At 43.9% G+C, this 18687-nt stretch overlaps 1 protein-coding gene across 1 annotated transcript; it reads right to left on the bottom strand.

Moving 5' to 3' along the window:
- Positions 1 to 7373: 7373 nt before the first annotated feature.
- LOC121796851 lies at positions 7374 to 8597 on the bottom strand. The gene has a single exon (XM_042195624.1). It carries the CDS (start codon positions 8595 to 8597, stop codon positions 7374 to 7376), a length of 1224 nt encoding a protein of 407 aa, XP_042051558.1.
- Between the last annotated feature and the right edge of the window lie 10090 nt (positions 8598 to 18687).

The following is an 18687-nucleotide window of genomic DNA, read 5'->3' as shown; positions in this document are numbered from 1 at the left end:
TTTGTAAAATTTTAGCACTACAAGTTTGATTATTTGCAATACTTAATCCATCTTTTAGTTGTGGTGTGTGTGTTTCTTGATTTATTTTTATTTTTTTGTTGAAGGGATGAGTCATTTCTTTTGTCTTTTGTTCTATTTTCTGGTTTTTTTAGCTAACTGAGGAAGTTTTTAACAACTTAGCATAGCGAAGAATTTAATTCTTTATAATGCTCCTTTGAATATATACTACTGTTAATGACATTCATTATACATATTACATCAAAATAGTACTATGATAGGCTTTGAATCCTATCTTAGGAGCTTGAGCACCTGTTTTGAAAATGAGAATGGTGAACGAAACAAAAGCGGCGGAAGAAGTAGGGTTTTTCACGAGAAAAGAGTTTTTATTTCTTATTCTCGATGATATTTTTGACTCTCTAATGGATCCTATAATATATAGGATCGCAACCCTGCATGATTCGACTCTACGATTCAGGAAAGGATCAAGAAGAAAACCCGAAAAGATTAAATAAAAGAGTCTATACAACAAAACGTTTTTAATATGGAAAAAACGTAACTAAATAACCAAAATAAAAGATTCACTCCAATCTCCACGGAAATATGAAATCTCTGAACTTCGCGGGTCTGGACCTCACTCTTTGTGGCCTCTCCTTCCTTGTCGTTTTGCGCGTCCTTCCTCTTCTCTTGCGTACCTTGTCCTCCACGTCATTAACAGCATGGCTCGGTCTTGGTTCGTTGGTCTGCATGTCTGCTATCTCGGGGTCCGTATCAACTCCCTCCCCGTTAAGAACGACCTTGCCCCCAAGGTCCAAAGTAGGAAAATGCTATAGCAACTTCTCCTTCGACTCCCTAGTCCGATTGACCGGATCAGACGTCCAACTGACGAGCCATTGGCACTGAGGAAGGCCCTCGACAATCACTATACGCTCCTCCAATGCACTGATCGGTACGTCGATAGGCCGACTCTGCATAAAATCTGACGACAGCTGCTGAACAAATAGTTTCAACAATGAGATGAGAAATACATTGTGTATGTGGCTTCCAATCGGTAACTGCAGCCTATAAGCGACTGCTCCGATTCTTTCAACAATTTCATAAGGACCATAGTATCGCTTTCCTAACTTCTTTGAAATCAGTCGATCGACCGATATCTGACGATAAGGTTGGAGACGGAGTAACACCTTATCGCCAACTGCAAACTCGACATGACAACGTCGTTTATTAGCTGCATCTGCCATCCTCTGCTGAGTAACCTCAAGATTGGCCTTCAAAACCCGAAGCAAGGCTGTTCAGCCACCCAATTTGGCAGCCACAACTGCGTTATTCGCCGGGGTGGCTGGAGTACGAAATGTATTTGGTGGATCCTTACCCTAAAGAGCACGAAAAGAGGACATCCCAATACTCCCGTTGACACTGCAATTCATCGCCAATTCAGCCCATGCAAGAAATTCAAACCACCTTCCCAGCTGCTCATATGTTCGAGTCCTCTATTCGTCACCTCCGATTGGCCATCCGTCTGCGGATGATAAGCTGTTGTAAATTGCAGCTTCGTTCCACTTAAGACCATCAACTCACTCCTAAAATCGCTCATAAAATTAGCGTCCCGGTCAGAAAGCAATTTATCCGGAAAGCCATGGAGCTTAACGACAGTGTTAACAAATAGGGCGACAACCTTCTTTGCATCAAAACCCGGTTTCAGTGCTCCAAAGTGGGCATATTTGGAGAGACGATCTATGACCACCATAATTGTTGTGTGTACCCATAAAATCTGGTCCGCGTCACTCTACCCGACAGGGTGGAATTAAGGGTGTTAAATTACCCGGCCGGGTGGAAGCACTCCGCCCTCAATTTTCAGCACGATCCTCGCCTTTGGCTCCTCGTTCTTTGTAGACTCCTACAACATGGCCTTTTGGATGAAAGTGGAGAATCCCACATGTAGGCGCCTCGTCGTGGGCCTTCCGGGCGCAGTCGTATCAGTGGTGAGGCGACGAGTCAATAATTCATGCTTCATAGGGTCATGCAGCCCCGAGATAAACAAAGAGATACGGGTATCCTCGCCCACGTTTGCCGTTTTCTGCATCATTTCTTCGAACTCCGACTGGTAAGCCTCGACGGTTGTGGTTTGATGAAGTTCTACAAGGCATCCCACATGATCAACATATAATTCTGGATCGAAACGGTTCTTAACCACCATCATAAACTGATCCCATGATCTATGGCTGCAGTTGTCCTCCCAGAAGGTCAGCCAACTAGATGCTGGGTGATCGAACATGTAGGACGTCAAATAGACCCCGATCACCCAACGAAGTGTAATAGTGATTGTAGTACCGTTGGATTTTACGGATCCACTCCGATGCGTTGGTGCTGTCGAACCGGGATGCCTCCGGTTTGACCCTCGGGAGTTGCTCGGCGTCGATTCCTTCCAGGGAATGAGAATCGATGGATGGAGTTTCCATCTCGGTGGACCAGGCCACGGGTGGTCGGGCACCACCGGTTTGCGCCGGAGGTTGGCATCTAGCAAGAGGGCTAAACCCTCATCGAGTTTCTTGTTCGTTACTTCTTATCGGCGTGTGAACGACTCAAGGTTGAACTGGTTGTGTTTTAACTTCTTATTGTACCCCCCATAACGAATCTTCAAATCAAAGAGAACTTGAGTACACGGTTGTGGGTGGTTTGGTCTCGCCCGGTGTCTCTGTGTCGATCTCCGGCATAATGGCGATGGGCAAGGGTCTGTGGAGGAAGAGAGCTCAATGAAGCACCAGATGATAGGCTTCAAATCCTATCTTAGGAGATTGAGCACCTGTTTTGAGAATGAGAATAGTGAACGGAACAAAAGCGGCGGAAGAAGTAGGGTTTTTCACGAGAAAAGAGTTTCTATTTCTTATTCTCGATGATATTTTTGACTATCTAATGGATCCTATAATATATAGGACCACAACCCTGCTTGATTCGACTCTACGATTCGGGAAAGAATCAAGAAGAAAACCCGAAAAGATTAAATAAAAAAGTCTAAACAATAGAATGTTTTAATATGGAAAAAACGTAAGTAAATAACCAAATAAAAGATTCACTCCAATCTTCACGGAGATATGAAATCTCTGAACTTTGCGGGTGTGGACCTCACTCTTTATGGCCTCTGCTTTCTTGTCATTTCACGCGTCCTTCCTCTGCTCTTTCGTCCCTTGTCCTCCATGCCGTTCATAGCATGGCTCGGTCTTGGTTCGTTGGTCTGCATGTCTGCCATCTCGGGGTCTATCATACTAGTTCGGAATTTTATTGTAATTTTGAGGCTGCTAAAACTAATTGTGTGTGCAATATAATTATTCGTGGAATATAGAATGTTTTTTTTGTCTTTTTAGCTCGTAGTTAAATAAATATTGAAGATTATTAAATTTTATTATTACCTAATATGCAAATGAAAAGTCTTTTATTCTGAAGAACACAACTCGCGGATAGAGTCTCATAATTCGAAGACATTTATTTATTGGACGTGTTCACCTTCTTTGGAATGGAAGGTGTAGAAATCAATCTGGATATGATTTGCCGACGTGGGGCCTACAGTTATGAAGAGTAAACATATGAGCATGATTTGATTCTGGTTTCTATATAATTCATTTTTAATAAATATGGCTTATCTATTGCATGAGTTGCCAAAAATGTATTCATTGAAGAGTGTTCTTGGGAGGGATACTGGTACAGTTATCAATGGAGAGTGATATTGGCCAAAGAAAGTGCCGATTTAGTAAGTCGAACAATTGTAGATGATACTGGATTGATAGCAGATGACAAAATCTAAGATCAGTAATACTCCATATTATAAACAGTCTGTAGGGGTACAGAGTGCGGAAGTGTGAGAAATTCAACCAAAGATAATGAGAAATTAATTAAGATAGTAAAAATGACACCAATATTTTTAGGTGGAAAAACCCTCCGTAAATAAAGGTAAAAAACCACCGCTGAGAGAGCCAAAAATTCCACTAAAATATTGGCAGGAGTACAAAATATTTTCTCCATGCTAATAAAATAAGTAGGCCACAAATTCTCTACAAGGATAATAAATACAAAATAAAAAGTAGAGATTAGAGAGAGAAAATATAAATGGAGGAAGAGCTGTAAATTTTGGTGTGTTTGATGCGGTGAAGAGCTTGCCTATTTATAGGAAAATTCATAAAGCCATTAATGAGATGGATGAGTATGAACTCATTTAATAGAATGGCAAATGCATTTTTTTTAATCGAACACCTTCACGGTGGAGGGTTGAGTAGGTCCCTCATCCCATATATATCATCAAACGAAAAGAATATACACCAACTATCCCAAAAGTGGACAGTCACACAAAGGCAACAAACTACATTCAACAAAGCAGAGGAAAACTGTAAAACTATCAAAACCGAAGCAAGAAGCCCTCTGATTCAATCATATGATCCTATGTCTGAATCTGCAGAAAAACTCTTGTCCAGCACCAGCCCCCAAACCATCATCGCACATCCTTCATCAGCATCCCCAGAACCGGCACTTCGGCCAAAACCTGCATACCCCGAAACTTCTGCAGTAAAAAACACAGCCTCAGAATCTGAAATTCGGCCAACCCAGCTGATCAAGCCTGCAGAGCACTTTAACCCGAGAAGGCACCGAATCCTTCGTGAAAATCAGACTTGCACCTGCTTGCATATCCATTCCCGCAAGGAAATCCGCAGCTTTATTGCCTTCTCTGAAAATGTGCGAGACTTTCCACTCCAAGCCTTGCAGCGCCGTTCGAACTTTAATCAGATCTGTGCAAACCTCTGCAGGGCCAAGCTTATCATCCGCTAACCATCTTACCACACTTTCAACATCAGATTCAATCCACAATTTGTTACCATGCAGCTTCGACAGTTTTACCCCTAACTCCACAGCCAAGACCTCCGCCTCCAGCCATGAACCTCCCTCAAACCCAGCCGCAACCGCAGCTATGATCTCCCCTTTATGATCCCTCACCACACCCCCCCTACTGCCCTCTGAGCGGCTTGAGAAAAAGCTCCATCCACATTCAATTTAATCCAACCCCGGTCCGGAAGTCTCCATTGCACTCTCCCCACTTTCTTCCGCCCCACACTAGTCGTACCACTCATCACCTCCAACTGTGGGCAACAATTCGACCACTGATCTGGTGTTATTTTCTTGGCCAAAACCAAGTTTCTAAGCTGAGAATTCACTCTCTTAATCACATTCTCAACTTCAAACGCCTTATCTCGATGGACATTCTCATTTCTTTCTGACCAGATAAACCAAAATATCAGGCACGGGATAATAGTGCAGAGATGTTGGCCTGCTCTCCATCCCATCTGTCTCTGCCACCATCTAAAACGTATCTCAATATTCTCACCAACCTCCCCAAAAGGACTTGCCTGGGGGAACCATCTCGAGAAATGTAACCACACTCTCCTCGCCGCCTCCCCGTTCACAAATAGGTGCAATCTCGATTCAATCTGTGGTTTACTGCAACATCTGCACATTGAAGCCAGAGAAATTCCCCTCCATTGCATTTTTGTGTCCACCGGGATCCTGTTGGCCAACAAGCGCCAGATGAACACGGATATTGACAAACCAGTACCTTTTCCCCAAATCATTGCATGTATCCGTTGTTTTCCCGCTCTGGCCCTGACCAAATCCGAAGCAGAGGATGAAGAGAATCTCCATTTCTCGTGAGCTTCCACCTTCCCCTATCCCTACTCCTCGCATCAAAAAGTATCTGCAAGATCCTTTCTTTAATACCATCTGGCAAACCCTCCTCCATCGATAACCTTTGAAGCTCCATCTCATTCCATTGGTCTCCTATCCACACCTCATTAACTTTCAGAGGAGAAAGGGCTCGTCTGTGATTGCACAGGTCATACCAGAAGCTTATATTCCCATTTCCCACCACCCATCTGACCTTCTCCCTACAGAGTTCCCCGACCTTAAAAATTCTTCTCCAAATTGGGCTAAAACGATTAGAATGATATGTTACCAAAGGAAAAGAGGTTGAGCAGTACTTCTGATATAAATACTGTGCCCATAACGAATCCTGTTCCCTAAACCGCCACCACAATTTAATGGTGAAAGCCTCCACCAGATCAGCCAATCTTCTAAAACCTAAACCCCCCTCATTCGTAGGGAGACACACTCTCTGCCACTTAATCCAATGAGTCTTCCTTGATGTATTGCAAGATCCCCACAGAAACCGGGCTATTACTTGTTCTATCTGTCTCAGTGCCCCTTTTGTAGGGTCAAGCACCTGAAATATATGTATAGGAAGCGCCCCCAGGACACTTCTTATCAAGGTTAACCGACCCCCAAAGGATAAATGCCTGTGACCCCAGCTATGAATTCTAGCCGAGATCTTGTCTCTAATGAACAAAAAAAGACTTGTCTTCTTCCGACCCCTAAAGATTGGCACTCCCAAGTAAACAAAAGGAAGACTCCCTTACTGGAACCCACTGACCTCCTTCACTTCTCTAGCCCAGGTCTGGTGTTTTTTATCCAGAAAGAAGCAGCTCTTACCCACATTGACTCTCTGCCCCGATACCTCCATGTAGTGCTTCAAGCATTCCAATAATTGGGTTAAGGAGGACCTCTTACCCTGCGAGAAGATCATAATATCATCAGCATAAGCCAAATGCGAAATCCCCATCGTATACCTAGCCGTGCGGTACAACATCTCCTTACGCCCAAGGATGAGGCGGTCTAACAGCCGTGACAAATAATCTGCTGCAAGGATGAACAAAGAGGGGGAGATCGGGTCTCCTTGTCTGAGCCCCCGTGAAGACTTGAAGAAGCCTGCCACACCCCCATTTATTAAAACCGAGAACCAACAAGGAGAGAAACAATTCTCAATCAAACCTAGCCCTCTCTCCGAGAAACCCATCTTCCTTAGAATTTTAATCAGGAATGGCCACTGAACACGGTCATAAGCTTGCTCCATGTCCAGTTTTAGCACCATATTTGGAGATGTCACTCCTTTCCAAATTTCATGAAATAGTTCTTTGGCCAAAAGCACATTATCACTAATCAATCTCCCTTTGATGAATCCACTTTGGTTTGGAACGGAAAGCATCGGGAGCAGGGGAGCCAATCTTGAAGCAAGCAATTTGGATATGATCTTATTCATTACATTGCACAAACTAATAGGCCTGAACTCTGCCCATTTTGTAGGATTCTTCTTCTTAGGGATAAGGACAATTAAAGTTGCCGCAATACCTCTACGAATCTGTGAGCCTGCAAGGAAATCACGGACTGCAGCAATCACATCTGTCCCAACTATCTCCCAACAACTTTGGAAGAACATAGCAGAGTACCCATCCGGCCCTGCTGCACTTTCTGCATTGATGCTAAACACAATTTGCCTTATCTCCTCAGCCGAAGCCCCCTCTTCCAATCGGTTCATGTTCACGTGAGGAGTGGATAATCTCCAGATCAGGTTCTCCCAGCAACCCTACATCCTCTGTTAACAATTCTTTGAAAAACTTTTCTGCCGAGTTTCTAATATCCGCATCATCTGTCAGTACTCTCTCTCCCTCCTCTATCATGTGGATTCTCGCCTTGACCCTTTTCTGCTTCACCCAGCCTTGAAAATATCTAGTATTTTTTTCTCCTTCGGCCACCCATTTAATGGCCGCTTTTTGCCTCCAAAAATCTTCTTCCATTTTTAACCTTGCAAGAAACTCAGCTATAGCTTTGTTCATCTCCACACGAAGGGCTGGAGTGGGGTTCTGCTCAAATTTTTCTGAAGCTTCCTTAGCCTCAGCTTCAGCCTTGCCTAATCTCTCAAAAATGTTGCCAAAAACTACACGATTCCAGATTCTTAAGCTCTTCTTTAAACGGCTCAGCTTGAGTTGAACATTAACCATGCCACTGGTGCCCGTTTCCTCCCTCCAACATCTTTCCACCTCCTTAAGGAACAAGGGGTGACGCACCCACATGTTTTGGAACCTAAAGGATGGCTTGATCCGAGGTCCAGGTAATCGGCAATTAATCAGAAGAGGGCAATGATCTGAGAGAATCCTCGGAAGGTTAGTGACTCTTGTAGACTCAAAGACATTTGCCCAACCTTCACTCATAAGCACTCTATCAAGTCTCTCAAAGTTGTTCCCTCTTGCCCAAGTAAATTTTGGCCCATCCGCTCCCACATCTAACAGTTGGCAGTCATTAATAGTTTCTGCGAAGTCCGACATTTCCCTAGCCTTCCTACCTTGCCTCCTCACACTTCCTTGTCTCTCCTCTTCCGACACAAAAATATTAAAATCGCCTCCCACTAACCATGGCGAACCATCCAACTTCGAAGCCAGCTCTCGGAGCTTATCCCACATTTCCACCCTCCCCTCTCTAGAACATTTACCATAAACCACCGACATGAAAATGGGAACCGGTAGGGACGGAGAGACATATCGGCCATGAAGGACCTGGTCCGAATCATCCCAACCATCCAGCTCAATGTCCTCCTTCACGAACACCCAAATTTGTCCATTTTTATTAGCGCCTTTGAATTTCATCCCAAAAAGCCTACTGTAGACATCAGGCTTAGGCTTGATCAGAGGCTCAATTATTGCAAGAACAGAAATTCTAGTATCTTTTACCATTTTCTTTATGAAGGTCTGAGTGTTTGTGTTAGCCACACCCCGGGCATTCCAAATCAAAAAGTTAAATGACATGGGGAAACTCATCAGCATTCACCCCCTCAACCAATCTACCCTTCTTCGCTCCTTTTCCTTCCATCCCATTTGTCAGCTCAAAGGAAGCCCCCCTTTTTTCTACCATCTGATCCTGAAGCATTTTGGAATCTTCCTCCAAGTCCTCCTCTTCCTCCTTCTCCCAATCATTCTCATCTTCATACGCCTCTGGATCAAAGTCCCCATTTGGTAACATCTTCAAGAATTGGCGCTGAGGCTTCCACGCGGCAAACGCACTCTCCCTAGGGTCCAAAGAAAGAGAGCCCAGGACCGAAAACCTGTTCTCAGAAGGCTTCAAAGAATTCACCTTATGACCCCCTCCATCTGACAAAGAGCCTTCCTCCCCAACACTACTCCCTCCACCATCTGCTAAACTCCCTCCACATCCCGACACCACCTCCACCCTACCCTGCTCACCACCATTGTTGCCACAGAAAACACCAGCCGCCAACCCACTTCCCCCCCCTCTTCCCACACCAGCCCTACCTCCCACACCTCCTCCCCCTACAGCCCTTCCCCCCTCCCACCTCTGGCACCCCATTCCCCCCTTCCAGTTAAAGGTTGAGTTGACTCATAAAAGGATAGCACAACTACAAATCTCCACCTTGATCTCTTTTTGAGTGGAAATACTCTCTCACCATGACCTCCTGATAAGTTACGAATTATACCTGCTAAGTTCATGCAATGATCGAACTTAGCGGGTGGAAGTGGTATGGTTGACATGTCTCCAGGATTTTCAATTTTGTGGATTTTCTCCACAGTAATATCTTCTGCATCAACAATATCACGAATAAAGTGGTGCATAATATCATTATGCTTGGTCTTTGAGTGATGCTTGTTGTTCCTGGTCAAGTGGACAGCTGTCGCAGAACACAACAAGAATGTCTTGCTGTAGACCAAGTTCAGTTACTGATGAGACTCGTTTCATGCATGTGTTCTGTGGTAAAACTATATCAAATTCTTTAACTAACGTCCAGTTTTAAGACAGGTGTGTGTAAAAATCCGCCATATTCAGAAAATGAGTTGATCAACTGGGCGGACGAATGGATCAGGAGAAGGAATCAAATTTGCTGCACAAATGGATCAAATCGAGTCAAATGACATGCAGCGGGAGCACCCAATTAGAAGACTGATGTGTCTCACAAGAAAGATCCTCAAGGGAAAAGGGTAGAGCAGACTTTTCAGAGAACAAATGCCCTAGGGATCAAGACCTCACGCCTTCCTATAAATGGACATAGAGAATGAGGAAGGAGGCAGCTTCCAACGATGATGCTCATTAGTTTTCAGCTCTCTTCTAGAGCTGGAATTGGGAGCTCTCAACACTTCATCTTCCTGTTTTCCATCGCACACACACTTGGTCATGATTTAGTTTAGTTTAGTTGGCATTTGTTGTTGGTTTTTAGCTCTTAATCGTTATGTTCTTGATGTTCTGCTTCGAGAAGAAGCGACGAAACAATTTCCAGCTTTCCTTGTTTATGCTTCAGTTTACCTTTGACGTTATCGACTTTTGATGTTTTGATGTGGTAGATTTGAAGTTATGGTTTCGTTTCCAGCTGATGTGTTCTGTTTTCTTGCTTGATATTTCTGATCTGTTTTGATTTTCGTTTGATGTTGCACGTCCTAGCTCAAAATGTTTTGTTTCGTGTTGATTTGGTTAGATCTGATATTTTGAGCCTTGTCTTTGTTTAACCGCGAAGAAATCATGGACAAGTCTGTTTAGGATGTTTAGATCTAGTAGTTTATGTTTTATCTCAGCATGAGTATGGGTTAGTTTCTAGTTTACGTAGTCGTAGGTTAGATTTTAGGAGTAGATCAAAGTTTTTATGATGTTTAGTCTTTCGTAGCTTTTCAGATATGTTTTCTTTTCTCTGTTTTTCATGTTGATTTGTTGAAGAAGATGAAGTTGTTAAAAAGCTTTTACTTTATCGTACACTTTGCAGGGGACTGAAAGTCCCCCGTTTATTCTGTTTGTCCATTTCAGGAAAGTTTAGTTGAGTTGATCAAGTAGTTTTAGTTTCGTCTAGTAAGTTGATCAGTTTAGTTAATTTAATCTCTCAAGTCAAGTAGTTAACTTAACCCACCCTTTAGGAAGCGTGGCCGTAGCCATTCCCATTCTGTATTGATAGATGCAGGTTTGTACAGGTGTCGCGTCAAGCAAAGGATGTGTCCTACTGATCAGGATGGACGTCCCAGCTAAGCTTGAACCTGGTATCAATAATTCCTCAACCCACTTCTACTGACTAGTATAGTGGATGTGAGGGTCGAATCCCACTTAGATGAATACGCTTTGGTAAATGTGGTGATATTCTGAAAAGGTTGGTTAGCTACCACGCTTTGGGTTGAGATTCTAACTAGACTGGAAATTAAGTTGGTACTCTACTGACTAGGAGATGTAAGTGATGATTGATAACCAGCTGTGTACGTGAGAGTGGGGGAACATTATGTTTCAGAAAATAAGTGGAAGGTACGGGGTTACTATAAAAGGCTAAACGGAATATCAGAGAATAAGTGGTAGTTAGGTGACTAGGCTGACAGATCTGTAGGGTACCAGCAGAAAAAGTAGAGAAAAGTAAAGGACAAAAGCAAAAAGTAACTAAAAAGTAAAAGTGGTCCAAAACTTGGATGTGGATGTCTTCTTCTTCAACATGAATAAACTCAGATTAACAAACTTAGATTCATGGACGAGAAATGCAGATTAACAACTTCACAAGAACAGATCTACAATCTAATCTCCAAATCAAAAGATTAAACTAACGAAATTGAGATTACGCTTACTGGGTAACATGCAAGGTGGCAGAAATCACGTAAACTAGGCTTTCACACTTAACCATTTCAGATTTAAAATCTAACAGTTATCTAAACTCATGAACTCAGATCTATCAATTCGGAAATGAAAACATGCTCACAACACTTTAAAATTACCGTAACAACTAGATCTAAGCTATCTAGGAAAAAAAAAACAGAATCAAACAGGAATCGATGCACAAAAACGACTTCATATCATAAAAACGTTTGGATCACAACTAAGACTTCAAAGTAAGCAAATATTGAAAATGTAACCGATCCAACGCAAGAAAACAAAGTGCGATTAACTAAGAAAGCAAATAAAGATTGTTTTGCCACTCCGGGCGATGGAACTGCTGAAACTACACCACTCGCTGACTGGAATGAGAGAATGCGGAACTCCGACGAATTGATGAAACGCTCAGGTGACCATGGCTGTGGCGAGGAATGAGAATATGAAAGACTAGGCTGAAGGACTGATCTACCGAGAGAAAATATTCTAACTAAGAGTGGAGTGTCGATCTCCTTTTCCTCTCTCCAAGTGGCTTCCTTTTATAGGGAGGCATGCCCTTGATTTTTAGGGTAGACTCTCTTTGCGACATGACCCTTTTGCCCTTACTTGTGGCTGATCTTCCCAGCAATCCTTCTTCTTCATCTCGAGCCTTTTCGGCATGCATACTGGTCAGTATAGCAACATTCTGATGCCCTTTTCACCTGAGTTATCCGATACATTTCCTTCTGACTGGAACCCTTTCCCTGCACACTTTAGCAACTGTTTTGCAGATATATTCCAATTCTGCACGTTATACTGACCAGTAACCAAGGCCTAGAATACGACTTATCAAACAGCTCACACTTACCACATGCTTGTCCTCAAGCGTGAAGAACAAAAAAAAAGGAATAAGTCGAATTCTAGCCTGGTTACACCCCTGACCGACTCTATCCTAAACTAGACTCTAAACTTTGACGCAAAGAGAAAAGAAATACACAAACAACGACAACACACATAAACAGATATGAAAACACTTAAACACATTAATCGGACTATATTTTCAACCACCCATCCCCTTGGGATCAGGTGCAATCCGGCCTTAGACAGCCTTGAATTTCTGCCGCCCCCCTTTTCCTTCCCAGTCAGTGCATCTGCTCGTCAAGATCACCCATCCTCGCGGCCAAACATTAGATTCGCTCAATCACTCATTCCTCACCAGGGATGTTAGGACTGTATTCTCTCATAATGCTGAACCACGGATGCTTCGGACTCAGATCTTATGTGCAGCTCCTGAAGGTCTTTAAGGCTGGTAACGGGGCTATTGGTTTCTAGCGTTTGGGGTGGATGTTCCTAAGGCTCTAAGGCTCAAAACTACTACTTATTTTGACGTGGGGGAACTGTGTGCATTTGGGCTTTCGGCTGCTACTTTTCGCGGTTAGACATTTTCTGATATTGGTCTCCAACTGGTCAGTAGCGTCTTATGGCTTCGCCACCCTTATTCCTTCTTTCTCTCTCTTTTTTTTGTGGTCAAGTATTTTCAGCCATTTTATTTCCATTTTTCTCCTTTCTTTTTGTGGCTTTGCCACCCTTATTCCTTCTTATTTATTTTTTGGACCTGGAATGACTTCCTGGTCGATTTTTCTCTTTGCCTCTCAATTTCTTTCTCCAGTTGGTTTCTTTCTTGTATGTTCTTCTGGCCAGTCGCTTCCTTGCCTTGTGCCTCGCACACACACAGGTTTTGTAGGAGTAGTCCTATCCTCTTCACTTAAAACTTCAACTGGATCTGATGCTGTGTTCGCCTTCGTCTTGCTGGATGCCCATTTTCCTAGGCATCTCTGCGATACTCTCTTCGGTTTTGGTCGTATTGCCTTGGGATCGTCCCTCAACACCAATTTCCTTTTGACCGCTTTCGGTTTCAACACTGGAGGTGCCACTGATCTTGGTACCTCTGTTCTTGCTACTGTCTCCTCCTAATCAATATGTGCATCACTCTCTCCTGCGTCTGGCTGGGGAGTCACTGACTGTGGTGCTCGTCCTCCAGTTTGCCTCTCTTCGACCTCTTCTTCTGGCTGATGGGCTAGGCCTTCTGGGTAGTTCCTTGTACTAGCTTCTCCACCCTCTCTTATTGCCCTTGATGCGAGGTCTGGATCCTCAGCCATCGTGGCATCTTCCATCCTAGTTAACTCGCTCAAAAGCGCTTCAAACTCCTCATCAGTCATGAGGCCTTGCTTCCTAGCGGTTTCATTCAGATCTATCTCTTCCCTCGCCATTTCTTGAGGAGTAGACTCCGCTACCGGCGTTCTTTCTGGTTCATCTCATCCCTCTTGACTCTTCTGCTCCTCTCTTCATCTCGCTTCCCTTTCCCCTAAGTCAGAATCGTAGTAGGCGGAGATGGGGTCAATATCCATCGAGTCGCTTTGTTGTAGAGTTTGGGAGGGTTCCGAGGGCTCTGGCAGTGCGGTCGCCGAGGGAGATACCCTTTCTGGTGGAATTGCTGAGGAAAACGAAATGAAAGTGGGTGGTTGTACTGTGGGCTGCACGATCGGTTCTGCTGCAGGTACTGCCGGGGTTTCTCCGGTTGTGCTCGATTTACCCCCGACTTGGCTAAAACCTGCCAACGCAGTCGCCCAATCTCTATTTGGGTCCTGCTGTCCGAGGAACTCCGCCAGTGCGTTCAAAGAAACCATCGCCGGAGCCTGAAGAATTGGCTCCTATGGTTGCGTGTTCGGCGGCCGCTCTCCCAGTGGCGGATGCGATTCTGGGGTTTCTTCCTTGCGGATTGAAGGGGTTTTCTCACCGGTTTGTTTCTTTGCCCATTTCTTTTTTCCCATGGCTTAAATCGACGATTTCGGGTGGTAATATGGGTGTTGGTTTCTGTGGATGACGGTGAAATTTTTTGGAAGAGAGAAATTGCAGGTGAGGGTTTGTGAGATGAAAGGGGGGAAATGGTTTGGATTTGAGAGTAGAATGGGTAGTTGAGGGTTTGTAACCGGCTATGAGCAGTTTCCAGGTTGGCGTCGATTCGTGTGGGAGACGGTTGAGAGCTCTGCCTCCTGATTGGACGTCGTCTATCTTTTTCTGCACACGCGCCTTCCCAGTCGCTGTCCGCCTGCAAAGCTGCAACAAGCCCCCAAATTCAAATTTCGTCTCTTAATGATTTCCCCTTATATTTTCCTAGATTAGTAACAAAGTAAAGAGGACACTTAAATAAAATTGGGAGTTTCACCAAATTAGCATTCTGGTGATCAGTACGTACTCCAAATTAATATTTGAGGTCCGAAAAATATTTTTTGGGTTTTAAAAATTTAACTTGCATGAAAAGATTAAATTAACTACCACGTATTTACAATATTTACATCTTCCTTTAGGAAAATTAGAATTCTACTAGGCCAGCATATGTAAATTACGATAAAAGAGGCGAGCCCAGTGGAACTCCAAATTCCTATCCTACCGGTCAGTATGCATCCTCTATATATGGTTGTAGTGCAATCTCATCCACTACATCCACCTCACTATTCTCCCTAAACACCTTCAGCTTATGTCCATTTACGATAAAAGGTTCAGAGTTAGAAAGACTCCCTGAAATCTCCACTGCTCCATTAGAGTGGATTGCGGTTATGACATAAGGTCTGGTCCACTTCGACTTGAGCTTCCCAGGCATTAGCTTCAATCTCGACTAGAAGAGTAGTACTTTCTGGCCAACATGGAGGTCCTTGGTTCTCAGATTTCTGTCATGCCACAGTTTAGTTCTCTCTTTATACCACATGGCGAAATCAAATGACTCCAATCTGAGTTCCTCTAACTCCTGTAGCTACAGCTTCCGTTCCTCTTCACCGGCCTTAGCATCCATATTTACTTGCTGTACTGCCCAGTATGGTCGGTGCTCGATCCCAATGGGTAAGTGGCACATCTTTCTGAAAATGATTCGGTACGGGGACATTCCTATGGGAGTTTTGTAGGCTGTCCGATATGCCCATAGAGCATCCTCTAACCTCACACTCCAGTCTTTGCTAGAAGGATTGACAGTTTTTCTGGAATCTTCTTTATCTCTCGGTTAGAGATCTTCGCTTGACCGTTTGCTTGTGGGTGGTAGGGGCTAGATAATCTGTGGTGTACACCGTACTTCTTCATCAAGGCTTCGATAGTGCGGTTACAGAAGTGGGTTCCTTGATCGGATATGATGGCCCTTGGTACTCCGAATCGACTGAAAATATTGCTCTTGAGAAACTTAGCCACCTCTTTCGCTTCACACGTACTTGTGGCCTTGGCTTCTACCCACTTGGAGACGTAGTCGACTGCGACTAAGATATACAAGTTCCCATAAGACGAGGAAAAAGGACCCATGAAGTCCATCCCCCATATGTTGAACAACTCACAAACAATTACCGGTACTTGTGGCATTTAATCTCGTGCAGAGATCCCACCTGTCAGTTGGCAACGCTCACAACTTCTACAGAATTAATAGGCATCTTTGTTAAGGGTTGGCAAATAAAATCCGCTATCCAAGATCTTCCTCGCCGTTTTCTTGGGACCGAAGTGTCCTCCATAGGCCAAGGAGTGGCAATGTATTAGTACGTCCCTTTGTTCCCAGTCAGGAACGCATCTTCTTATCACTTGATCTGCTTCTACTTCCCAAAGATATGGGCAGTCCCAAAAGTAGTATTTTACTTCACTCTTGATCTTCATTCTTTGAGCTTTGGTGATGTTTGGAACTTCTGGAAGCTCTCACGAAACTAGGTAGTTGGCCAGGTCCGCATACCATGGCTCCCGCCCTACTTTTTCTTTCCCTTTTACTGTTTCATTCTGGCCAGTAAGCTTCATCACTTCCTCTCAATCAATTTTTCTAACGGCAAAAATTACTTCACATAAGTGTTCCTCCGGAAATCGGTCGTGTAACTCCTCGCTGCTCCCATCTTGCACTATTCTGCTCAAATGGTCCGCAACCTTGTTCTCGACCCCTTTCTTGTCTTCCACCTCCCAATCGAACTCTTGTAACAGGACTACCCATCAGATCAAGCGGGGTTTGGATTCCTTCTTGGCAACCATATACTTAATGGATGCATGGTCAATATAGACAATGACCTTGGATCCCAACAAGTACTGTCGAAACTTCTCAAATAAATACACCATGGCCAGCATCTCCTTCTCCATGGTGTCATAATTCCTTTGAGCTTGATTCAATGTTTTAGATGCATAGAAGATCACATACCTTTTCCCTTCGATCGTCTGACTCAGAACAGCTCCCACCGCGTAATCGATGGCATCACACATCACCTCGAAAGGATGATCCTAGTCAGGAGCCAGGATACTTGGTGCAGATACTAGCTTTTCTTTGAGAAGGTTGAAAGCAGCCTTGCACTGTTCATCAAAATTGAACTCCACCTTGTTTTGAAGAAGTCTGGTAAGAGGTTAGGCGATTTTGGCGAAGTCCTTAATAAATTGTCGATAAAATCCTGCATGCCCCAGAAAACCCCTTATTTCCTTCTGGTCAGTAGGGAGAGGTAGTTTGGAAATGACGTCCACTTTGGCTTGATCTACCTGGATACCTCTCTCTGATACCACGTGCCCTAGGACGATACCTTCTGTGACCATGAAATTACACTTCTCAAAATTCAAGACTAGGCTCTTAGCTTGACATCTCTCCAAGACTATATCCAAATGTTGAAGGCATGAGTCGAAAGAGTCTCCGTAGACTGTGAAGTCATCCATGAATATCTCTATGCATTCCTTAATTAGATCGGAAAATATGCTCATCATGCATTGCTGAAATGTTCCCGGAGCGTTGCAAAGACCGAACGACACGCGTCTGTACGCGTAGGTTCCAAATGGGCAAGTAAAGGTGGTCTTATCCTGATCTTCAGGGTCCACGTAGATTTGAAAATACCCACTGTACCCATCCAAAAAACAAAAGTACTTCTTCCCAGCCAGTCGCTCCAACATCTGATCGATGAACGGTAGAAGAAAGTGGTCTTTCCTGGTTGCGGCGTTCATCTTGCGGTAGTCTATGCACATCCGCCAACCAGTGACTAGCCTTGTTGGTATCAGCTCATTCTTCTCATTTTGAACCACCTGAATCCCGGACTTCTTGGGAACCATGTGGACAGGGCTGACCCACTCGCTATCGGGCACCGACTAGATAATCCCTAATGACAGTAACTTTAAGATTTCCTTTAATATTTCCTCCCGCATGTTGGGGTTCACCTTCCTCTGCGAATCTCGATGTGCTTTCGCTCCTTCTTCTAGCCTGATATGATGCATACAGACATCGGGGCTTATCCCTACCAGATCTGTAAGGCTCCATCCAATTGCTTTTTTGTTCCTGCCTAGAATGGTCAGTAGCCTTGCCTCTTGCTCTTTCATCAGACTGCTGCTGATAATCACTGGGTATGAGTTTTTCTCCCCTAAGAAAGCATACTTCAGGGTTGCTGGTAGTTTTTTCAACTCAACTTGTGGGGGAAGTGTGTCTGTTGGTAGAGGGTTCCTTGCAGCATCCCCTTCCTTCTCTAACTCTCCATCTGAAAATTCATCTGTACTGACTGGTAGCTTAGCCCCTGCGGCTCCAATAAATTCTGATTTCTGGCAGAAGTCCTTAATTGCTCATTATATCTCTTCGTCACTTAACCCTTGGCTACTAATCAGATCACACCATGCAGCTGCCTCTACATCAGCCTGTCCATATACATCTTGGGTAGGTTATTCGGCCGGTTCGGTTCTAACCGAACCGAAATAACGGTTAACCGAGCCCAAACCTAACCGAAACTGAAGCACCGGAACCAAAACCGAATTGGCCTCGGTTCGGTTCGGTTCCTAACCGAGTAGGGTCGGTTCGGTTCCGGTTAACCGAACCGGAATCGAATTAAAAAAAATTATGTAGTTCACAGGTATTGATCCTTGGATGTTGCACACGAGAAATTCCCACCTTGGCCACCACTTGCACTGCATTGCGGTTTTAGTGTTTAAATTTGTAGAAAAAATTATGTAGGTACTTTTATATTCATCCCTTTATTAAAGTTAAGCATTTGAATTCGCATACAATATTCGTGATTATATTGTGATTGTCTGTTTCTTGCATCACTATAATTAATTATCTGGCTATGTCTTTGTGTTTGTACAGAGTTGAAAGTGGGGATTTGTATTTGATGGAGGGGAGCAGTTATGGTGTTTTTGATCAGAAATGGAAATTGGAGTAAAAAACGTGGAGATTTACAATGAAACCGTCATTTA

Source organism: Salvia splendens, chromosome 3, assembly GCF_004379255.2.
Source record: "Salvia splendens isolate huo1 chromosome 3, SspV2, whole genome shotgun sequence".
Lineage (NCBI taxonomy): Eukaryota > Viridiplantae > Streptophyta > Magnoliopsida > Lamiales > Lamiaceae > Salvia > Salvia splendens.
Note: the sequence above shows the minus strand (reverse complement) of the source record. Positions and strands in the feature narration are given on the sequence as shown.

Coding starts and splice junctions, on each gene's coding strand:
- LOC121796851 (XM_042195624.1), bottom strand. CDS start 8,597: ATGGTAAAAGATACTAGAATTTCTGTTCTTGCAATAATTGAGCCTCTG.